Consider the following 21,901-nt stretch of genomic DNA (forward strand, 5'->3'; position numbering starts at 1 on the left):
TGCCTCCAGCCTCGGCTCTGTGCTATAGCTTTTCTTTCTCGAGGAACTGGTTGCTGTTTTGCTGTTTCTAATGCCGACAGGAGGTCCATATGGGAGCCTCAGGGGGTTGCATAATAACTGGCTTGTGCTGGTCATTCTGGATCCTGGATGGTCTCAGCCACCAGGGTTGGTGATGAATCCTTGTGCCTTCATGTAATGAGTCCTTGTGCCTTCATGTAATGAGTCCTTCATGTAAAGTCCAGTCAAAGGCGACTGTGGGCTGCAGCGCTCATCTTGCTTTCAGGCCGAGGGAGCTGGCGTTTGTCTGCAGACAGCTTTCTGGGTCATGTGGCCAGCATGACTAAACTGCTTCAGGTGCAATGGGACACCATGATGGAAGCCAGAGCACATGGAAACACTGTTTACCTTCCCGCTGTAGTGGTACCTATTTATCTACTTGCACTGACATGCTTTCGAACCGCCGACCTTCCGACCAGCAAGCACAAGAGGCTCGGTGGTTTAGACCACAGCACCACCCACACTTTTTTGCCTAAAAGCAAAACAGACCATCACACAGTTATATGACAGCAAAATGGCTGAGAATTAGCCCCACTGAACTCAGTGAGATTTACATTTGAGTATTTATTTTAAAATTTTATGCACTGCACTTTCCTATAAGATGTCACAAGGCTAAAAGCATCCTATTACAAAACAAAAATCAAACACATCAGTGAGAGCTGGTTGGCAAAGAAACAGGTTCAGAAAGCCTGCCAAATAAATATAGTTTTTTAGAAGACATGTAAAAAGAGACAGGTATGACTCCTGCTGAACTTCTATTAGCAAGGAGTACCACAGGGTCGAATCCAGGGGTGGAACGAGGGGGGCGGGCCGACTTGGGTACCACCCTGGGGGGGTGACACTTGGGGTGACCCCTCCATCTCTGGCCTGCCCCTCGCTCTGCCCAGTGCCCAGCCAAGCGCTGAAAATAATCCATTTAAAAAGGGCTTTTTTCAGTGCTCGGATCGGCGGGGAGGTGAGGGGCGGGCCAGCGAGGAGGGGTGACAACCCTCCTTCTCTGGCCCGCCTCTCGCCTCCGCACTGCGGCTCTGCCCAGCCCGCTGTGACACGTGCGTCACGACGTCACAGCGCACACGTCACAGCGCCCCGCCCCCCCCGGGGGTGCCTCCGCGCACGCCGCCCCAGGTGGCGAAGAGGCTTGCTACGCCCCTGGTCAAATCCCCGCGACGGGGTGAGCTCCCGTTGCTCGGTCCCTGCTCCTGCCAACCTAGCAGTTCCAAAGCACGTCAAAGTGAAAGTAGATAAATAGGTACCACTCCGGTGGGAAGGTAAATGGCGTTTCCATGCACTGCTCTGGTTCGCCAGAAGCGGCTTAGTCATGCTGGCCACATGACCCGGAAGCTGTACGCCGGCTCCCTCAGCCAATAAAGCGAGATGAGCGCCGCAACCCCAGAGTCGTCCGCAACTGGACCTAATGGTCAGGGGTCCCTTTACCTTTACCTTTACCACAGGGCACAGCCTGCCATACTAAGGGTCCAACCCCCACCCCTCCCCCTGTAAAGGCCAGCCAGACTTTAGGGGCATGTGAAGACAGAAGACTTCAGTGACTGAAACAGAATGTAAGGAATGAGGTGGTCCTTAAATAATCTTGGAAGCAAGTTATTTAAGTCGTTGTGAATTAAGACAGGCCCCTGGCCTGGTAGCAGATTGGTCGCCATTGTAGCTCTCTCAACAGGAGAATAACATCTTGCCAGTGACCCACTCCTGTGAGAGGTCTGGCTGCTACATTGTTCACTAGCTTTGGCTTCGAGATCCGATTCAAGGGCAGAGCCACGTAAGAGTGTACAAAATTGCGCTGTTCATTCAAGAGCTAGCTAAGTGGTCCTGTCACATGGACCGACCACAAAACTAGGAGAGCACCACTGGCATGTGGAGAGAGAAACCCAGATGCTGGAAATGAGATTTATTCCATGTCTGGAATAACAGAAAATTGTGGTTTCGGTAGCTGTATGTGAGTATCTTAAATAGGAGTAGGCATATTGTATCCATAGCGGGTTATGTTCTGGGATATCTTTTATCTCAGCGAGAGACAGCAGAGAGCCAAGGGCAACATCATCCTGCAAACCAGCTGACATGAACGGGACCACAATGTGCCCTGAGAATGAGCATCTCTCCATGCAAAAAAACAGCAACATTTTAGCTCTCGTGTTTTTGTTTGGGTAGTTTACATATCTGGGCCAAGAAAGTTATTCTATGATCTCTATGGGTAGAAAAAAATTCACATGACTCACACGTTTATGATTAGACAGGCTTCTTCTTCTTCCTTTTACCAGAGCGAAAAGTAGCAGTGCGCCAGAAGAGAGACAGTGGCAGTATCTTGTCTGAGCCCACAGATAGCATCGGTTCATCATGGGTGAATTCCTGCAGCAGTTCCTCTCTTGCCTCGGGGGCATCACTTGTCTCATTTTCCTGGTGAAATGCGTCCGGCTTTTGAAATATTTCTCTCCGCTTGTATGGAGTACTGTGCCTGAGTCTTTTTTTCGGTCAATGGGAGAATGGGCAGGTAAATCAACTTTTCCTCATATATTTTTATTGCTGGGGGAATGTGAACTGATGTGTTGGGATGGGAGCAGGGGAGCAACACAAGAGGTCCCAGGCTGTGGCATCTCCATATTGGGCTAGGAAAGACTCTTGTCTGCAATCCTGGAGATCTGATGCCAGTCAGAGTGGGAAGTATTGAGCTAGAATCTAGATTAAGGTTACCAGATTTTTTTACGATGAATCCAGGGACACTTTTCAACTTCAATGGATTTTGTATGGGGACTGATGTGTAAATCCAGGGACGTCTGGTAACCTTAATCTAGATGGACCTAATCCAATCCTCTAACCACGACACTAGCTCTCAATCTTTGAAAGCTCATGTGCAGTGCCGGATTTACCTACAGTGGTACCTCTGGTTATGAACTTCATTTGTTCCGGAGGTCCGTTCTTAACCTGAGGTACCACTTTAGCTAATGGGGCCTCCCGCTGCCACCACGCCATTGGCGCACAATTTCTGTTTTCATCCTGAGGTAAAGTTCTTAACCCAAGGTACTACTTCCGGGTTAGCGGAGTCTGTAACCCGAGGTGTTTGTAACCCGAGGTACCACTGTATAAGCTAAACAAGATATAGCTTAGGGCCCCAGCCTCTTGGGGGCCCCCCAAAAAAAAATTAAAGGAAAAAAACTGGATGGTACATTTCCAAAATATAAGTGAAAAAACAAATAAAATAAAACCCACATACAGCAACAGTGTTTTTTGTTGTATAGGCTCCTATGATGTAAGTAATGGGCCACCAATCATTTTAAGTTAGAACTTAATAATTCTTTCGCTATTAATAAACTTCTTCTTAATTGTGTTTTAGTTCAACAATTACGTTGATAAAATACATATTTTGTTATGTGCAAAAGGCTTTAGATACCTATTAGGTCCATAAATTTCCATATAGCATATATTCAACACAAAAAAGTGACAATTTGTTGTTGACAAAGGACAGCTGGACATTTATAAAGGGCCCCATTACCTTCAGTAGCTTAAGACCTCATCAAACCTAAATCCGGCCCTGCTCATGACAGTTGAACTGCCCAAACATCTTCAAGGAGAAATTTATTTCCAGTAGCACCTTAGAGACCAACTAAGTTTGTTCTTGGTATGAGCTTTCGTGTGCATGCACACGAAAGCTCATACCAAGAACAAACTTAGTTGGTCTCTAAGGTGCTACTGGAAATGAATTTTTATTTTGTTTATTTTGTTTTGACTATGGCAGACCAACACGGCTACCTACCTGTAACTGAATCTTCAAGGAGATCTGCAACTCTGTTTTCCTTTTAACTACCCTTTCTTATGATAATATTGACACATGCACCCTTGAAATGTTTTTTTTTAATGCTGTTATGTAATTGAGAAACATTAATATGCAACTTCAAACTTTTTGAAATACAAAGAAATTCAGGATGCAGTCCTACACAAGTTTATCTGGAAGTATCGGTAAGCTCCAATAAACTCAGTGGAGCTTGTTTTGGAGCAGACATATGCCAGGACTGCAATGATAATTACTTTTGCCTATGGAAATGACTGGTTTGCCTATGGCAGCTTCCTAGCCCATATCATCTTAATACGATTTACAAACATAAGTTCTCCAGCCATTATCATTTTTTATGAGTGAATAGACAGATCTGCTATTCAGCGATGTGACTATAAACTGATAATGTAAAATAAAAACAAACACATGGTCGTAGATGCTAAGATAATGGATGCTTTGTTAACCTTTATGCAGAACAGCTCCAAAGAAATGAATGGACCTAACTTAGTCGTGTTCGTTAATTTCAATACATATACTCTGAGTAAAAGTAGTTAAAAAACAATAATTTCCAGTGGTTTTTCAAATAAACAGAAAGTAAAGTTTCCCCGAAAGTAAAACACAAAATATAACAATATAACAAAAAGAAGAGGTCACGGGCATGTTTCACAGCTTTTGTCAAGGGTGCCAACAAACATCAGATAAATAATTGTGTCCCCAGAGGTTTTGAAAATATGAGAATCACACATTCCAAACGTCCAACAAAGCTCTCTCATGCCATGAAATTTTTTTGCAGAAGAGCAATATTCCAAACATTTTTTCAACCAAGAAGAAACACAGAGGTTAGACAAAGTTTTCCATTTTTGTACAATTGAGCAACATGCTGCCGCTAACAAAAGAAGCAGTATGGGGGGGGGGGCCTTTTATGTCCTGATTACCGTCCTCAAATAAAGAAAGGAGTCCCAATTGTGGGGTGAATTGAATAGGTTCCTTAATAATTTTAAGAGATTTCTTCAGGAACTTTAGACCAGGGGTCAGCAAACTTTTTCAGCAGGGGGCTGGTCCACTGTCCCTCAGACCTTGTTGGGGGGGGGGCGGACTATATTTTGAAAAAAAAAATAATGAACGAATTCCTATGCCTCACAAATAACCCAGAGATGCATTTTAAATAAAAGGACACATTCTACTCATGTAAAAACGTGCTGATTCCTGGACCGTCCGTGGGCCGGATTTAGAAGGCGATTGGGCCGCATCCTTAGTTTGGGGACCCCTGCTTTAGACCAATGACTTTTACTAGTGGACATGCCCCCCCTAAATGGAAGTGAGTTTGAGAGGACCCACATCCCTGGTAAATCGGGTTCTACCTTTAGTAGAAAGTGTTGCGGTCGGGCCTGGCAAGACACCTTCCTGGTCAGTTGGGTGGGGCCGCTAGCCGGCTTTAGCTGCAATAGGGTCAGGAGGTGTTGCTGGGCCAGTGGCGTAGCTAGCCTCAGTGCTGCTGGGGGCGGCGGCAGCGCAGAGGCACCCCCCCTGGGGGAGGGGCACGACGCGTGCGTCGTGACGTCATCATGACGTCACGGTGCACGTGTATGCAGAAAGGGGGAATTTCCCCCTTTCCTCGCCCCCCCAGCGTTTTTTTCGGCAGGGGGGTGGTCAGCTAGGAGGGGGTGACAAGCATGACACCCCTTCCTCGCTGGTCGGGCCCCCTCCCCCGCCGAAAAATAGCCGCTGGAAGGGGGAAAAGGCGACATGCCCCCTATTTGGGTCCGCCCGGCGGGGCGGGGTGACAGAGGGCGGCCAAAGTGTCGCCCCCTCCCCTTGACCTAGGGGTGGCCCGCCCCCCCGCCCCCCCTTGCGACGCCCTGTGCTGGGCAAAGATAAATGTTGCAACTTGTGGTGGACATCCCAGCATCCTTTATATGGCTCTGCACGCAGGGTGATCTTCCTCTTGGCTGCGTGCTTTGGATCACCCCCCTCCCCACCCTCTTTTCATAGGCCTTTGCATTGACCTTGCAACTGCCTGTCATGGGGTCGTCTGCTTTTGGGACAGGGGCCCCGTAGGAATTTTTTTCCATTTGTTGCCATTTGGTTTTCGCCTACTGCAGTAGCAACTAGTCACAACTTGTAAGGTTGGCGGTTAGGCATTGGTTATTGTGTTGATTACCAGAATGATGATGATAATGGTGTGCAGGGAATTCCGTTAAAGGAATCCAGGGGCACGACATGCTTTTGTCTGAACCCCCGGTAGGGGGATAGGGCTGCGCAAGAGCCCCTGGGACATCTGGGGAGAGGGAGGCTTTGCCCCCAGCCTCCTTAACTCTCCCCAGTTGGCATTCTCCCGACGCTGACCCAAAGTCAGCTCTGTCCCGGCGGACAGCTAGTCTGAACCAATGCCTACGCAACCACTCACACAATTTGTATTTGAATAAAGTTGTGGCCTAAATTATTGCCAAAAACCCAAACAAAATTTATGTCTCAAGTGTGAATTCTTTGGGGGGGGGGGCTTGAGGACCTTGACACGCAACAATCTGGAGGTAAAACATGAAAGAGAGACTGCCCTACCACCTGCAGTTTATTTTGAGAGTGAGTTCCCTCACCCTTGCAGAATTTATTTTGTTTGGTCCATTGGTCCACATTCTGTCCTCAGTATCATAATTAAAGTCTGTTTCCCAATTTAGTTTCAAACTCACAAGTTTTCTAGTCGTACTGCTTACCATTTCCTTATATATATTTGTATAGTTCTGCCCTAAACCCTTTCCAGTAGGAGTCGGACCAATATTTAGAAGTATGTGTTCTGTTCATGTGATGGGTTGAGTAGCTTGTACATATACATAAGCAGTGCTTTTCTTCTTGAAAAAAGAAGGGAACTCACCAAAATGTTTGTTTGTTTGATTGTTGTGGGCCCAATAACAGTGCTGCCACACATACACACCCAGACAGTGGTCTGGTTTAGAAATGACCACAACTTTATTGATTACAAATATAGGGGATTTTTGGATCAGACATTGAGTGTATATTCGTTCCAGCCCCACAAGACCAAAAAATAATAATTGTTTTAATTTTAAGAAGGTAAGGGAACTTGGTTCCATATGGGACTCAGCTATACAGCTGCTAATAAGTGTGTTGTAAAGTGCATCATACAAATGTGACACTAGATGGCGATGGTGAGCTATGGCAAATTCAATATATTTTTTTCAAAACTTTTTTTTAAAAGCATTTTCAGTTATCCAATGTATAACTTAAGTACCTTTGGGGGGGGGGAAGGCCTACCTCCAACACAGAATTAAGCATGTTCTAGCACCCAGGAATAGCCAACATGGTGCCCCCTCGTGGTGTTTTTGTACTCCTACTGCCATCAGCCTCAGTTTGCATGGTCAATGGTCAGAGATGATGGGAGCTATTGCCCAGCATTATCTCAAGGGACGCTGTCTCTGCATTTCTCCATCAATGAGACTGCTGGGATGCAAAAAAAATCATGTGGAACCGCAGTGTTTGAAATGCAGGAAAGAAGCAGCCTATTAAAGATCACATGCCATCATTATTGTCTCATCCTTTAGTGATCACAGGATCTGGCGACGGGATTGGAAAAGCCTATTCCTTTGAGGTATGATAAACATTTGCATTTATGTTGCGTTTTGGAGTATTCATAGGGCTTTGAATACATGTTTCTCACAGCTGTCCTTACAGTCCTGTAAAACTCTATTTATCCGAGGGACAGGAGAGTGCATATTGGCTATGTGGGAAGCTCATTTGACATAGGGGAATTAGGGGCACAGCAACATGATGGTGGAATTCCATGGGATAAACAGCTTAGTGCTCCAGCCAGGTCAGGGATTCTCTGTTACAGAAAGTCGTTCTTTGCAGCCTCCCCATGGTGTCTCCAAAGGCACAAGCTCACAGACAAAGGAAATTGGGGGAATGTTGTCCCAAAGCTCTTGCAACATGGAACCAACAGTTTTTGGGGCAGGAGGATTGCCTTCTGCATAACACAGATGTATTGAAGAGGCAGGAGGAGAGAAGCTTCTATGTGGACACATCAGAGAATCATAGAGTTTGAGGTGGAGGCCTTGGGTCACTTAGTTTATCCTGCTGTCTGATGCAGGAACTGTTGGAACCAAAGCATCCCAAAGAGATGCTGTCCAGCCTCTGCTTGAAGACCTCCAGGGAATAAGAGCTTGTCTCTCCACCCAGTTGCATTGGGCACCAACTGTGGTGAGCTTCTGCCGGCTGTTAAAAATGCAAATTAACTTCCTTTGGCCTGATACCAATTGAATGATTCCTGGCTGCTGTAATTGCGAATAGGTTGTTTTTATTGGGTTGTGAGTTGTTTTGAATTTGAATGTTGTTGATTTTTACTGAACACTGCCTCCTGTACTATTATTTCCAAAGAAATAAATGGTTCCATAATTGACCTGCATTCATTGACTCCTAATGTTCTAATAAATCCAACCTCCTGCAATTTAAATTTATTAGATCTAGTCCTACTCTCTGGGGCAGCAGAGAAGAAGTCTTTGCCCTCTGCTATGTGACAGTATTTCAAGTATTTGAAGAGTGATATCTTGTGCTTTTCACACCCACCCCAGTCTCTTCTTATTTGGTTCCCAGTTCTTATACCACGGGGGAGGGGGAAGGTTAGAGAATGTAAAGAAGAGATTTAGGGAACTTCCCTATGACCTGCTTATTGTGCATTTATCCTGATTTGTTTGCAGGAAGATTAGGTGGTGTTGGCTATTTAAAGCATTCACCTGATTTGTTTGTGGGGAGATTAGATGCCATTGCATCAGAGCAAGTGTTCTACGTCTTCCAGTTCAGTTCCCCGCCATTTCCCTTATTGCAAAAAGTTTCATCTTTTGGTTACATGAAACTTCCCAGTGCACTATAATTGTTCGACCTGAATTTTCCAGTACATGATTGAATCCCACCAGGAAATAGAGACAGTTAATAAGCACCTTGAATGGTGCTCATAATCTCACCCATTATTAGCATTTTCATACTTTTGCCGCTAGGAGTCAGAATTTCCTAGTTCACTCCGACCTGCATTGCACAACTGGAAAGCAGTTGCTTCCTTTCAGCTGCACTTGTGTATCCTCCGCAGTTGCGAATATTAGGACAAATGCAACAAGCATCTGGATAGCTTCTGCCATATCAGTGCAGCCCAATCATTTCTGAAATACTAATATATTTACGACTTGCTTCCATAGCTTGCCAGACGTGGATTAAATATTGTTTTGATTAGCAGAACACTAACAAAAATGCAGAAGGTAGCCTCTGAAATTGGTAAGTATCTAATACAGTACAGTTTTGCTACAGTCTACTAATTTCCCCCTTAAAAATCACCAGTTAAATAATCCCTTGCCAATATCCTGGTCTAGGGCCTGTGATTGTCATAATACAGCACTAGTTTTGGTGCTTCTGCCAGTGCTTAAGGGGAAAAGTTGTTAAAACATGAATTATGTTTGTGTTTTGCTTTATAGAACAAAATAAGTAAGTTACGTGGTCTGCTGAGACCCCCCCCCCCAAAATATTTAAGAGGTCTTGGGAGGAGGGGACACCTTTGAGAACCATTGACCTAGCATATTGCCTAAATGCATTGCTGTCTTAGAAGTAGCCAATGAAATTCTTAAAGAGCACAAAAATGACTCTCTTCCCCCCCCCCTTCCAAATGCAGAGCAGTCCACAGGGAGAAAAGTGAAAATTATACAAGCTGACTTTACCAGAAGGAACGTCTACAATGACATTGAAGAAAGCCTTCAAGGATTAGAAATTGGAATTTTGGGTAAAGTTTCCAACAGCGCTTTTCAAGAGTTCATTTTGGGTTGCAGTGAGGCAGTGTGGTGTAGTGGCTGGATCAGGCAGAGGCAAACTCTGGCCCTCCAGATGTTTGAGACTACAAATCCCATCATCCCTAGCTAACAGGACCAGCGGTCAGGGATGATGGGAATTGTAGTCTCAAAACATCTGGAGGGCCAGAGTTTGCCTATGCCTGGGTTAGATTGTCGGACTAGGACCTGGGAGACCAGGGTTCCTAATCCCCCACTCAGCCACCTTGAAGCTCACTGGGTGACCTTGGGTCAGTCACTGCCTCTCAGCCTAACCTTCCTCTCAGGGTTGTTGTGAGGGAGGAACACCAGGAACCCCTTGAGCTCCTTCGGAGGGGGAGGAAGGCGAGATAAAGGCAACAAACAAACAAACAAAACTCTTCTCTCACAGTTATTGAAATTATATTGTGTCAAACTGGCCCTCATCAGTCCTACAAGGGGCTGATCTGGGGTCAATTTTGTATTATGTTTAAAAGGCCTATTACCAGTATCTTCTGAATGAGTTCAACAGATGCTATGCCGTCACGATAACTCAGTTTAAGGCAACTTTTACTAATCTGGTGCCTTCCAGATGTTTTGGACTACAACTTCTATCAGCCCCAGGCAGTTTGTAGTCCAAAACACAGCACCACCACTAAGCTTCTTGGGCTTGCCGATTGGAAGGTCGGCGGTTCTAACCTGCACGACGGGGTGAGCTCCCATTGCTCTGTCCCAGCTTTTGCCAACCTAGCAGTTCGAAAGCACAGCAACGCGAGTAGCTAAATAGGTACCACTGCGGCGGGAAGGTAAACAGCACTTCTATGCCCTCTGGCTTCCATCACGGTGTCCCGTTGCACCAGAAGCAGTTTAGTCATGCTGGCCACATGACGCAGAAAGCTGTCTGTGGACAAACGCCAGCTCCCTTGGCCTGAAAAGCGAGATGAGCACCACAACCCCATAGTCGCCTTTGACTGGACTTAACCATCCAGGGGTACTTTAGTCCAAAACATCTGGAAGGCACCAGGTTAAACCAGCAGCAACTGGTCTAAGTATATGTGCCATCTAGTTGTGTGACTCACTGTGTTTCTGTTTATTAGTTAACAATGTTGGGATGCTTCCCAGCCCCTTTCCAGCCCGTTTTCTTAACGGACCAGAGAATGACGAGGTAAGGATTATTCTATGTTTGTGCTCTTGAAAGCAACTGCTCAGAAGGCCCACACTTTCCTTTCATACGGAACGGAGAATGATCATGAACTTCTCTCGAAATAAATGAATAGAAGTTAAATTAGTTTGTTTATTTATCATTGAGGCATTCAGTAAATTGAATTAATTTTGATCAAGTTACATTTGATCTGAACAGAGCCACTATCACAAGTTCCTCCAGGTGTTCTTAGATGCAAATTTCCATCAGCCCCAGCTTGAATGGCCGATGAACAGGGATGATGGGAATTGTGGTCCAGCAACATTTGAAGGGCACCACATGGACTACCCCTAGAATAAGACATTTCCATAGAGTTCCTGGACCAACTGTTTTTAGCCAAAGTCCTTAAACGTTCCTTTATTCCCCTGAAGACCATAGTGCAGAAATGATAAAGACTCCGCAGAATCCACAGGGAAAAACCTGTAATCATAAGGGAAGGGAATGGGGAAATGCAGTAGAATTAATCAGGGTGGATTTGGTTTAAATCAAACTGATTTAAATCACGATTTAAATCACGATTTAAATCACTAGTCAGTAAGGCTTGATTTAAATCAGTTTTCCACATAAAGACTAATTCTTGCTGGTAGAATTAGTACCTGGTAGAATATGCAAGAATATCTACTTGCTGGTAGAATATGCAAGTAGATGAAGATTTTTAGAATAACAACTTTTCATATTAGTTTTTTTATCCCCAGTTTAATAGGTTAATCATTCATATTTGGACAACTTTTCTGTTGTACAGTACTTAGGAAGGAGAAAAATAATCATTACCGTAATAATAGCAATTTAAATAGATTTATTAGATCCATTCCACTCCAAACAATCAGAAAAATATTGTTTCTATTCTATTCACTGAACTTCTTGAAACTTAACACTGAAGGGGCTGCTTCTGTATTCATAGGTTTGTAGAACAATAGGATTAAGGTCTTTTTCTCAACTCTGTTCATGTTATAACATTTTTGCTGTGAAGAAGAGGCATGTGATCTCTGCTGAGTCAAATTTAGTTTTGAGAACTGCAAAAGTAAACCAAGCATCTGTGATAATATTTTGTAGGCAGAGTAACTGCCCAATAATTTTACAAAAACCTTTGGAAGAGCATAAATGACATTGTGAATGGATTAATAGAATTTATTTACCAAAAAAAATTAAACATATACAGCCTTATTCTACATAATTAAAAAACTAATCTTTATTTCATGATTGAATAACCTTTGGATGGTAATATATTTTCCTCAAAAAGCATTCTATTTTTAAAAATCCGATTTAAATTTAAAAAAATCTGATTTTTTTTTATTTTTTTTAAAAAAATCATTGATTTTTATCCACCCTGGAATTAATCTATAATGCCCACTTTATGATGGCCTGAATGTAAAAGAGAAAGCAAAATTGAGGCTGCACACCTACAGGGAGTAAGTCTCATTGAACGCTATGGGACTTGCTTCTGAACAAACACGAATAGGGCGATATTATAAATCTCACTGGTCCCAGCGAATAGCTGTTTTGATCTAGCAGACAGTGCCCTGCCTTATATTTACTAGCCAGATTTATATCTTTCCTGCATAGATTATAGTACCTTTAGCAAGGAGAGGATGCGGTGGCCATGCAGTTTTGCACGCAGTAAAACACGGAGAGTTGAGCTGCCTCCTGTTTCAGCCGTTCCTGTGCGGCCTGATTATTCCTCCGCTTTAAACCAGATGTGTACTGGTCAACGCTCAAAGAGAGGCCAATTGTAAAGTGGTACACATGGCCACCCTAATCAGGGGTGGAGGAAGGGGGTGCGGTAGGGGCGGGCCGCCCCAGGTGTCACCACTGAGGGGGGTAACAAAATGCCGGGTGGCAATTACCACGGAGCCTGCAGTGCGCCCAAGCCACGCACCTCTCCTGGGAGTGACATGGTGGCTTGGGCACCTGCAGGCTCCGTGTTGCCCCAAATAGTCTGCCCGCAGCCTCCCCCTCAGCTGTAGGGTGGCTGAGTGGAAGGAAGCAGGCAGACTCCGGAGGCCCCGCGGGGTGTCCTGCCCCAGCTCGCCCCGCACCACAGGTGGCTGGCTCCGCCCCTGGGCGCAGGGCATGCGCGCCGGCCCAGGCGCCCAATTGGCTTGCTCCGCCGCTGACCCTAATCACTGGGGAATAAATCAAGTGCATCTTCACTGTGCATCTAACAACAACAACAATTTATTATTTATACCCTGCCCATCTGCCTGGGTTTCCCTGGCAACTCTGGGCAGCTGATGTTGCACTGTGCAACAATCATCCCGTTCTTGATAGTACACAGCTCAAAAGATGGTTCTGCAGATGGAAAAATGGCCTACAATGTCTTGATATCTAAGGTAGAAAATATACACACACCCGTCCACGCACAGAGAGAGTAGTATTTTTTTTTAAAGCTATTTGTGGCCCATTTAATGGTCTACCAAAGCCTGCTATTTGAGGCAGGGCACCTCATCCCTATTGGTGGGGTTGTTGTTGTTGTTCAGTCGTTCAGTCGTGTCCGACTCTTCGTGACCCCATGGACCAGAGCACGCCAGGCACGCCTATCCTTCACTGCCTCCCGCAGTTTGGCCAAACCCATGTTAGTAGCTTCAAGAACACTGTCCAACCGTCTCATCCTCTGTCGTCCCCTTCCCCTTCTCCTTGGTGGGGTGGCCCCATGCAAACAAATTCATTATTTTTGTACCACATTATATTAAAAGGCATGTATGGCCACAGACAACCTTTGTTCATCCTTATATGTTTCCTTTCTTTCCTGTGGCCCTCCAGATGTTGATGAACTTCAACCCCTGCCCTGCCCCAGCCAGAGATGGCCAATGGTAGGAGAATATGGGGGGGGGGTGAAATTCAACAAGACTTGCAGCGCCAAACGCTCTCCATTCCTGCTTTAGACATTATGTGGAATTGAACTTTCTTGAACTCTTTCTCTCCACCAGATCAGTCAGCCTCTCATGCAATCCACTTTTTATTCCCTATAGGGCATCATCAACTGCAACATCTTCTCTGTCACCAAGGTATGTGCCACACAATAGCTAGGCAAGTGTGGAAAATAAAGATATTTTTTGGGGGGTGGGGGGTTTCACGGACATCTCGGCTGTGGTCAAAGATGTTTTCCTCACACAACGTGGGTAGCTGGTGATAGCTATGTTTCTTATTAAGAAGATCCTGGAGGGGTTTTTGAGGACCAAACTGAATTGCGGTTGCTGTGGGTCGCTTCACACTTTATAGATACATGTTGCAGGTTGTGTGCTTGCCAGAACAAAAGTGCAACATTTGAACTGAACACTTGTCATTCTTAGAAAGCCTTGTCTGAGCCAAGAAGACGAAGGAACATTCCGTTCAGTTCACAGTTTAATGCGAACCTGCCTGATTTCCACTTCCCAAAATGATACATGAACCGAAATGAAGCTACGCTTTGGAAATGGCACTTCTCCACATTTTGCGATGCAGTTCTCCAACCCAAAGATGTGCTAAAAATGTGTTTAACAGGGGAAATGTTAATAAAAAGGCATAGGATAGCAAATATAACATTTAAAAAAAATCATCATATTGGGGAAATTGCTTGCAAATTACACCCTGTCACCAAATATATTCATTTTTGTACGCAGTTTTTTGGTTGGGGAACTGGATCACATAATTCAGAGAAGCCTGGATTCCAAAGGAAAGCTGTGTTTTGGCTCAAGTATTGTTTTAGGAAGTGTGAATTACTGGTAGGTGGATTTGCATTAAATGTTGAGCTGTGGAGTTTGGTATATAGCACATTCTAGATGGTCTACTCTGTGTTAATGCTCTGGCTCGTATAAATTATAATATTTTGTTGCAAGCCACCCAGAGTGGTTGGGGAAACCCAACCAGATGGGTGGGGTATAAATAAATCATTATTATTGTTATTATTATTATTATTATTAATGTATATATATATATTTTTAGATGACACGGATGATTTTGAAACAGATGGTGTCAAGGTAAACCTCTTTCTTATGTTCAAGATTTATTTATTTAAAAAAAAAAAAGAAAGAAAAGAAGAAGAAGCTTTTGAACTGGAATGAACTTTGGTTTAACTTCCAGAATCTAGTTGTGTTACTTGGTGCAACCAGGGGCATGCTCCCTGGATAACATAATGATCACTGTGGACAAACATCGGCTTCCTTGGCCTGAAAGCAAGCTGAGCGCCGCAACCCCATAGTTGCCTTTGACTGGACTTAACTGTCCAGGAGTCCTTCACCTTTTATTGGAAGCCCTTGGTATTTTACATTAGGTTACAAAACGAAAGAGTGTTTACATTGCAAGTTTTATGTCATGTTGTTTTTCAGACAAAAGGGACTGATTCTCAACCTCTCTTCTGCCACAGGCACCTTTGTCTGTCCATTATATACAGTCTATTCTGCCTCTAAGGTAAGAATTCTGCGCTTGTTTTAGAAATTTTCTGTGCCGTTCTAGGATTTATGGGTCCAGAAGGACCTTATCTCCAGTGTAAGTAGGATCTACTGGAAGCAAAGGCAGGTTAGCAACTCAGGGGTAAAGGATATGATTTGCATGCAGAAGGTCCCAGGCGTGATTTTCAGCATCTTCACATGGGCCTTGGAATGCCCCCTGTCTGGAGAGCTGCTGCCAGTCAGAGTAGACAGTACTGAGCTAGATAGAGCAAGGGTCTCACTGCAGCTTCCTGAGTTCCTATGAATTGCTTTGACAGGGAGCCCTGAGAACTAAAGTTCTGTGAAAGGGAGGAGACACACCTCAAACCGAATTCTCCACACTCCAAAACACGTATATTTATGTAAATATGTGGTGGTTTGGTTTTTTCCCCCTGTCTGCCTTTCCATCCCATCAATGGGTCACCTGAGGCAGCTCAGAGCAACGGGGTGTCGAGACAGTACAAGCATCACATTAGAGGAAGCTTAAGAGAGGAATAAACACCCAAACACCGCTCATACTGTAATAAAACTGTTTTGCTAGGTGTCTAAACACCATCGGGTAGGGGATCTGCTAGATCTCTGAGGGAAAAGTGAGTTCCACAGTCTGGGTGCCACAAGGAGAAGAGATTCTCTTCTGCGTGCTCATCAACCTACAGAGGAAACAAAATGTATTGTTACAAAAGCCCAGTGCCTGCCCCTGCTCTCTGCCAAGCAGTGTCCAGAGCGGATCACAGGCACCAACACAGGGTCTGTGTCCCTTTGGAGAACAGAAGACACAGTGGAGACTCTCGCACTTTAAGAAATAGGGTTTATTTGCCTATTTACACCCTCAGTCTGCATGGAGGGGTTCCAGATCTTACAGCATGACCCAAAGCATCACAGGCAGTCCCTCCTTCTCCCTCGCCAAGATGGATTTGACCCTTTCTCCCCCTTTCTTCTTCTTCTTCTTTTAAAAAAATATTTTTTAATCATTTTTAGTTTTAACAGTTAGCATCACAAAAAAGTCATAATCATATACACATAGGATTCTCCGAATCCCTGGACTTCCCTCCACCCCTCCATAGTTTCCCTGGTTATTCTTTTCCAACTGCATCATATAATGTTCTCCATACTTTCTTAAAACTCCATTCTCACCATAGCTCTCATTACATTGCAAGTGTTTGTTTTTTTTTAATCCTGCCAATGTTTTTAATTGTTTACAGTGTTCTTTTAAGTAACTTATAAATTTTCCCCATTCTTTATTAAAATTTATTATCTTCATCATCTCTGATCTTCCCGGTCATTTTCGCCATTTTGGCATAGTCCATCATCTTTGCCAGCCATACTTCTCTTGTAGGTACTTCCTTCCATCTTTGGGCTAGCAACATCCGCACAGCTGTAGTATAATAATAATAATAATAATAATAATAATAATAATAATAATAATATGGCAGCTTCCAACAAATGTTAAAATACATTAAAATGTCACAGATTAAAAACTTCCCTAAACAGGGCTGCCTTCAGGTATTTTCTAAATGTCAGGTAGTTGCTTATCTCTTTGACCTCTGATGGGAGGGCGTTCCACAGGGCGGGCGCCACTACCGAGAAGGCCCTCTGCCTGGTTCCCTGTAGCTTTGCTTCTCGCAATGAGGGAACCACCAGAAAGTACTTGGTACTAGATCTCAGTGTCCGGGCTGAACAATGGGGGTGGAGACGCTCCTTCAGGTATACAGGACCGAGGCCGTTTAGGGCTTTAAAGGTCAGCACCAACACTTTGAATTGTGCTCAGAAACGTACCGGGAGCCAATGTAGGTCTCTCAGGACCGGTGTTATGTGGTCCCGGCAGCCACTCCCAGTCACCAGTCTAGCTGCTGCATTCTGGATTAATTGCAGTTTCCGGGTCACCTTCAAAGGTAGCCCCATGTAGAGCGCATTGCAGTAGTCCTAGCAGGAGATAACCAGAGCATGCACCACTCTGGCGAGACAGTCTGCGGGCAGGTAGGGTCTCAGCCTGCATACCAGATGGAGCTGGTAAACAGCTGCCCTGGACACAGAATTAACCTGCGCCTCCATGGACAGCTGTGTGTCCAAAATGACTCCCAGGCTGCGCACCTGGTCTTTTCTGTTCTTTTGGTATGTCTGGACCTAAAATTCCTAAAAAGAAAGCTTCTGGTTTGTTTCTTCCCCTTTCTTCTTCCCAGAAGCCATTTGCCTCCCCCAGAGCAGATTCTCCAGTCTCTGTTCACAACCCATAATGGCTCTCAACGACCCTAGTTTGGCCAGGCTACCCAGAAATTCATTTGCAGCTCATATTCTCCCTCCATATCACAAATCACCCCAAATCCTAGCATTTATTAATTTTAGTGTATAGGGGGATCCCTCCCCCACCCACAGTTCTGCGACACCATGTATCCTTTGAAATTTGCATTGATCCGAATTTGGCAATGAAGCTCTCCAGCCAACTAATGTTTATAGAAATGCATATATTAGGTAAAAGTGTGCATACCAATTAATATATTCATTTTAAAACTACAAAATTGTGCTATGTGAGGAAGGATGACTTGCAAAACCTGTGTTTATTAGGAGAAAGTCACAATAAAATGCTGGTGATTTTTCATGAGGGTTTTTAAAAAAAAGAAAATTCACAAATTTGCTGTCGAAATGGATCCAGCAAACTGGATTTAAGATTGGTAAAATTAGAAACGGAGATATCCAAAATTAACAAATCCTTTTATCTCTAGTGATAAGAAAGATGAATCACAGTATTTTGGGGAGGGGGTCTTGATGTTTCGGCAATTAATTAAAGTGCAAAACACTAACGTATGAAATTTTGTCTGTCTAGGCTTTTGTATATATGTTTTCCAAAGCGCTTCAAGCAGAATATAAAGGAAAGGGAATTATCATACAGGTAATTTATTTCTCTCTGCTATTGGAATAAATATAAATCTATATCATCTGCATTGATGAGATACTGGGAGACCTTGGATGTTTTTGCCACAGAGCCTAGGGCTTGCCGATCAGAAGGTCGGTGGTTTGAATTCCCGTGACGGGGTGAACTCCCATTGCTCAGTCCCAGCTTCTGCCAACCTAGCAGTGCAAAAGCACATCAAAGTGCAAGTAGATAAATAGGTACCACTCCAGCAAGAAGGTAAACGGCGTTTCTGTGCGCTGCTCTGGTTCACCAGAAGCGGCTTAGTCATGCTGGCCACATGCTGTACGCCGGGCTCCCTCGGCCAGTAAAGCAAGATGAGCGCCGCAACCCCAGAGTCGTCCGTGACTAGACCTAACGGTCAGGGGTCCCTTTACCTTTATTCTTTCATCTTAATTATGTGAAACATGTCGATTTCTCTACTTTAGTCCATCCTAGGAGATGCTGGTTTTTCACTAATTGTCATTGAAGCTTCCTATAATGTACAAACCATTCAAGATTGTGAAAAGGTTGCTGCTGCTTCTGTTGTGTTTATTTCCTGGTTTAGGCTTTGACTCCTTTTGGTGTCTCTACTCCAATGAGCAACTGGGCAAAGACCAACCTCTTCATAAAGTCAGCAGAAGACTTTGCTAGACAATCGCTGGAATATGTCACATTTGGCGATGAGACGTGTGGATCCTTAGCTCATGAATTCTTGGTAATTGAACTGCAAACTTTAATCAGACGAAGTAGATGGCTAGGGTTCCCCATCACCAACATCTAGGGCAGTGGTGGCGAACCTTTTGGAGACCGAGTGCCCAAACTGCAACCCAAAATCTACTAATTTATCGCAAAGTGCCAACATGGCAATTTAATATGGGATAATAATTAATATACTGTAATAAAATGAGTGGGGGGGCTGCCCTGAGTTGTTGGGGGGGGGCTTGGAACACAGTTGTTTTTTTGGGGGGGGGGAGAAAAACACTCACACGCCTTATAAACGCTTCCTAAAGCACGGGGAGCAGAAACAACACACAGAGTTTGGGGGGACATTTCCAGAGGGTTTTTTTTTTGGGGGGGGGGTTGCCAAGACATCCAGAGCTTTTTTGAGGGGCTTGGATCACAGTAGTTTTTTTGGTGGGGAGAAAAACACTCACACGCATTATAAACGCGGAGCAGAAACAACACATAGAGCTTGGGGCGGCATTGCCCAGAGATTTTTTGGGGAGGGGGTTGCCAAGACTAGCAGAGCTTTGGGGGGGTGGCTTGGATCACAGTTGTTTTTTGGAGGGGAGAAGAACACTCACATGAATTATAAACACTTCCTATGGCACAAGGAGCAGAAACAACACATAGTCTCAAGGATCGCAGGCAGCAACCAATGAAGAAAAACCCTTGACAAAGCCACCAATCACATGAACTACAGCCTGCTGGCTGTAAAAAAAAATCCCACCAATGGCTGGGGGCGGGGAGGCAGGAATATAGCTGCTTTGGGGAGATAAACTGCCTCTAAGCTGCTGCCGGTGGGGTGGGAACAGTTTACTTACAAGGAGGCGTGGGGGGAAGCTGCTGGCCCATTTGAAAACCCCAAACAACAGCACTGCTGGCGTGATGGCGCGTGCCAACAGAGAGGGCTCTGCGTCACTGCGTGCCCAATCTGGCACCCGTGCCATAGGTTCGCCACCACTGATCTAGGGGCTACTGGTGGCTTTTGAAGACTATTCTTCAGTAACATTATTTCTTGCCCAATCCTATCCATGTCCATTCTCCCCCCAATGAAAATTAGGATTGCAACCTTGAGTGCAATCCTAAATGGGTAAGGGGGCTAGGGAGTGAAATGGTGGACAATCTACCACATCCCAACCCCTTGCCAGCTTGTGGAACAAGCAAGCAGACGCAAGGCGCATTGCACGATAAGTAGGCAATGTCCTATAACTTCAGCACAAGTTTTTGTGCAAGCGTCTCTGCATGGATGCTTAATAGACAGCTGGCCTGGAATCTCCCATTGTCATTGCACCTTTCTCACTGCCACCCTAAAAAAGGCAGATAATAATAATAATAATAATAATAATAATAATAATAATAATAATAATAATAATAATAATAATAGTTTGTTTGTTTGTTTGTTTATACATATCCCACCTATCTAGCTGGGTTTCCCCAGCCAATCTGGGCAGCTCCCAACCGAATATTAAAAACACAATACAGCATTAAACATTAAAAACTTCCCTAAACAGGGCTGCCTTCAGGTGTCTTTTAAAAGTAAGATAGTTGCTTATTGCCTTGACATCTGATGGAAGGGCGTTCCACAGGGCAGGCGCCACTACCGAGAAGGCCCTCATCTGAGCAGTAGTGTTTACCATTCACCCACAATGTGCTGTCGTGTAAAAATCACACGCAAAAACGATTGGCCTGAATCTTATGAAACCTAACCATATGCGTGAGGTATTAATGTGTCTCCCCCATTTTTATATATACCTTCTAAAGGCAAGGTTCATAAAGTCCATTCCTGTATGGATCATCCACAGTGACCGATTACAAGAGACTGTACTAGTTAAGTTTGCAGAAAAAGTGAAGAAGAATGGGAAGAGTACCTGAGAAAGCCTTCTTTGGAGCTTATGTCCCTGCAGATTCTGTCTGGATTGTCTGCTATGAATATGCCAGCAGTGAGCTTGATTCGTTGAAAGGCTTTCATTATGAGTAAGAAGAGCCCTTCAACCTCTGTCTTTTTTTTCTTTTTTCTTTCTTTTTTGGTCCTGTTTCAATGCCATATATTAAGTACTTCTGCTTCTGTAGTCCCTTTGGAGCCAGAGTTTACAAGATGGCGCGTGCTCAGATGTAATTTGATTTTTGCAACATTGATTTTGATGTTGATTTGATCTTAACATTGATCCCCACAATGTAGTAATGTTCTGAAAGAATTACTACATCTGAAAGAATTAAAATGTAAAAATATGAAGAGAGTTTTTGAGCAGATGGTGGAGGACAGGAGGCGGCTTGAAGAGCATGTTCAGAAGCTCTTCCCACCAGCATGGGTGAGAAACAGGTTCATCAACCTAATGACTTCCAGATGTTTTGGTCTAAAGCAAAGGGTTGGACTCTATTAGTTATTAGGATGAGCAAGCAAGAGAAGTAAGTGCATTGTGGGACCATTGTCAACAAATCTTAGCTGTATGATCATATGACTTAATAAATTTTAATTATTGGATTAAAGTTGCATGTGGACACAAACAAATGTCCTGAATCAGGTTGCACAATTTCTCTGCTTGAAGCTAATATGAAACATGTTTCATAGTAGGCGCCATCTTAGAAGAACTGCTTCTTTTAAAACGGTATTTTCTACATGCAGTTACCGAGATTTGTATTCAAATGATATATAAATTTTTAAAACACCTTCTTACTTGATTAAAAGTGTTTAATCTATTAATCGAACCAATTAACCAATTAAACATTTCAGGCTGGTAACTTAGCTGATCTGTAATGTAGGGATCTTGCCTAGTTTGAGCTGAGTCGTATGCTGTCAAACTACTAATTGTTATGGCTAATATCCAGTAGGATAAACTAATAAATGTGTCTTATAAACTAAAGAATATTACACTTCATTTGCTTTTACTGTTTTACTGGTTTATGTTCATTGCCTCCATTTTTAAACCTACATAACAAACATTAAAACGTCAGTGAAATGTGGCCTAGTTTATAGTTTTTTTCTCAACATTTATTTGGGTTTGGTTCAGTCCAGACACTTGTATTGAGCTTGCTGTTGGATCCTTTTGC

At 44.0% G+C, this 21,901-nt stretch overlaps 1 protein-coding gene across 1 annotated transcript; it reads left to right on the top strand.

Moving 5' to 3' along the window:
• Nucleotides 1-2,373: 2,373 nt before the first annotated feature.
• Nucleotides 2,374-21,506, top strand: HSD17B3 (hydroxysteroid 17-beta dehydrogenase 3). The gene is made up of 11 exons (XM_033164715.1): nt 2,374-2,560; nt 7,393-7,439; nt 9,037-9,112; nt 9,504-9,611; nt 10,731-10,798; nt 13,804-13,839; nt 14,756-14,790; nt 15,139-15,220; nt 18,062-18,127; nt 18,696-18,845; nt 20,615-21,506. The coding sequence occupies exons 1-11, from the start codon at nt 2,407-2,409 to the stop codon at nt 20,723-20,725; spliced, it is 933 nt and encodes a 310-aa protein (XP_033020606.1). The 5' UTR covers nt 2,374-2,406; the 3' UTR covers nt 20,726-21,506.
• The last annotated feature ends 395 nt before the right edge of the window (nt 21,507-21,901 follow it).

Source organism: Lacerta agilis, chromosome 11, assembly GCF_009819535.1.
Source record: "Lacerta agilis isolate rLacAgi1 chromosome 11, rLacAgi1.pri, whole genome shotgun sequence".
Taxonomy (NCBI): Eukaryota; Metazoa; Chordata; class Lepidosauria; order Squamata; family Lacertidae; genus Lacerta; species Lacerta agilis.

What these genes read in the sequence shown, in the direction of transcription:
- HSD17B3 (XM_033164715.1), top strand. Translation starts at nt 2,407, where the DNA reads ATGGGTGAATTCCTGCAGCAGTTCCTCTCTTGCCTCGGGGGCATCACT. An exon ending in TTGAAACAGATGGTGTCAAG is followed by an intron (nt 14,791 to 15,138) that starts GTAAACCTCTTT and finishes GTTGTTTTTCAG; the next exon opens with ACAAAAGGGACTGATTCTCA. An exon ending in CAGTCTATTCTGCCTCTAAG is followed by an intron (nt 15,221 to 18,061) that starts GTAAGAATTCTG and finishes TTGTCTGTCTAG; the next exon opens with GCTTTTGTATATATGTTTTC.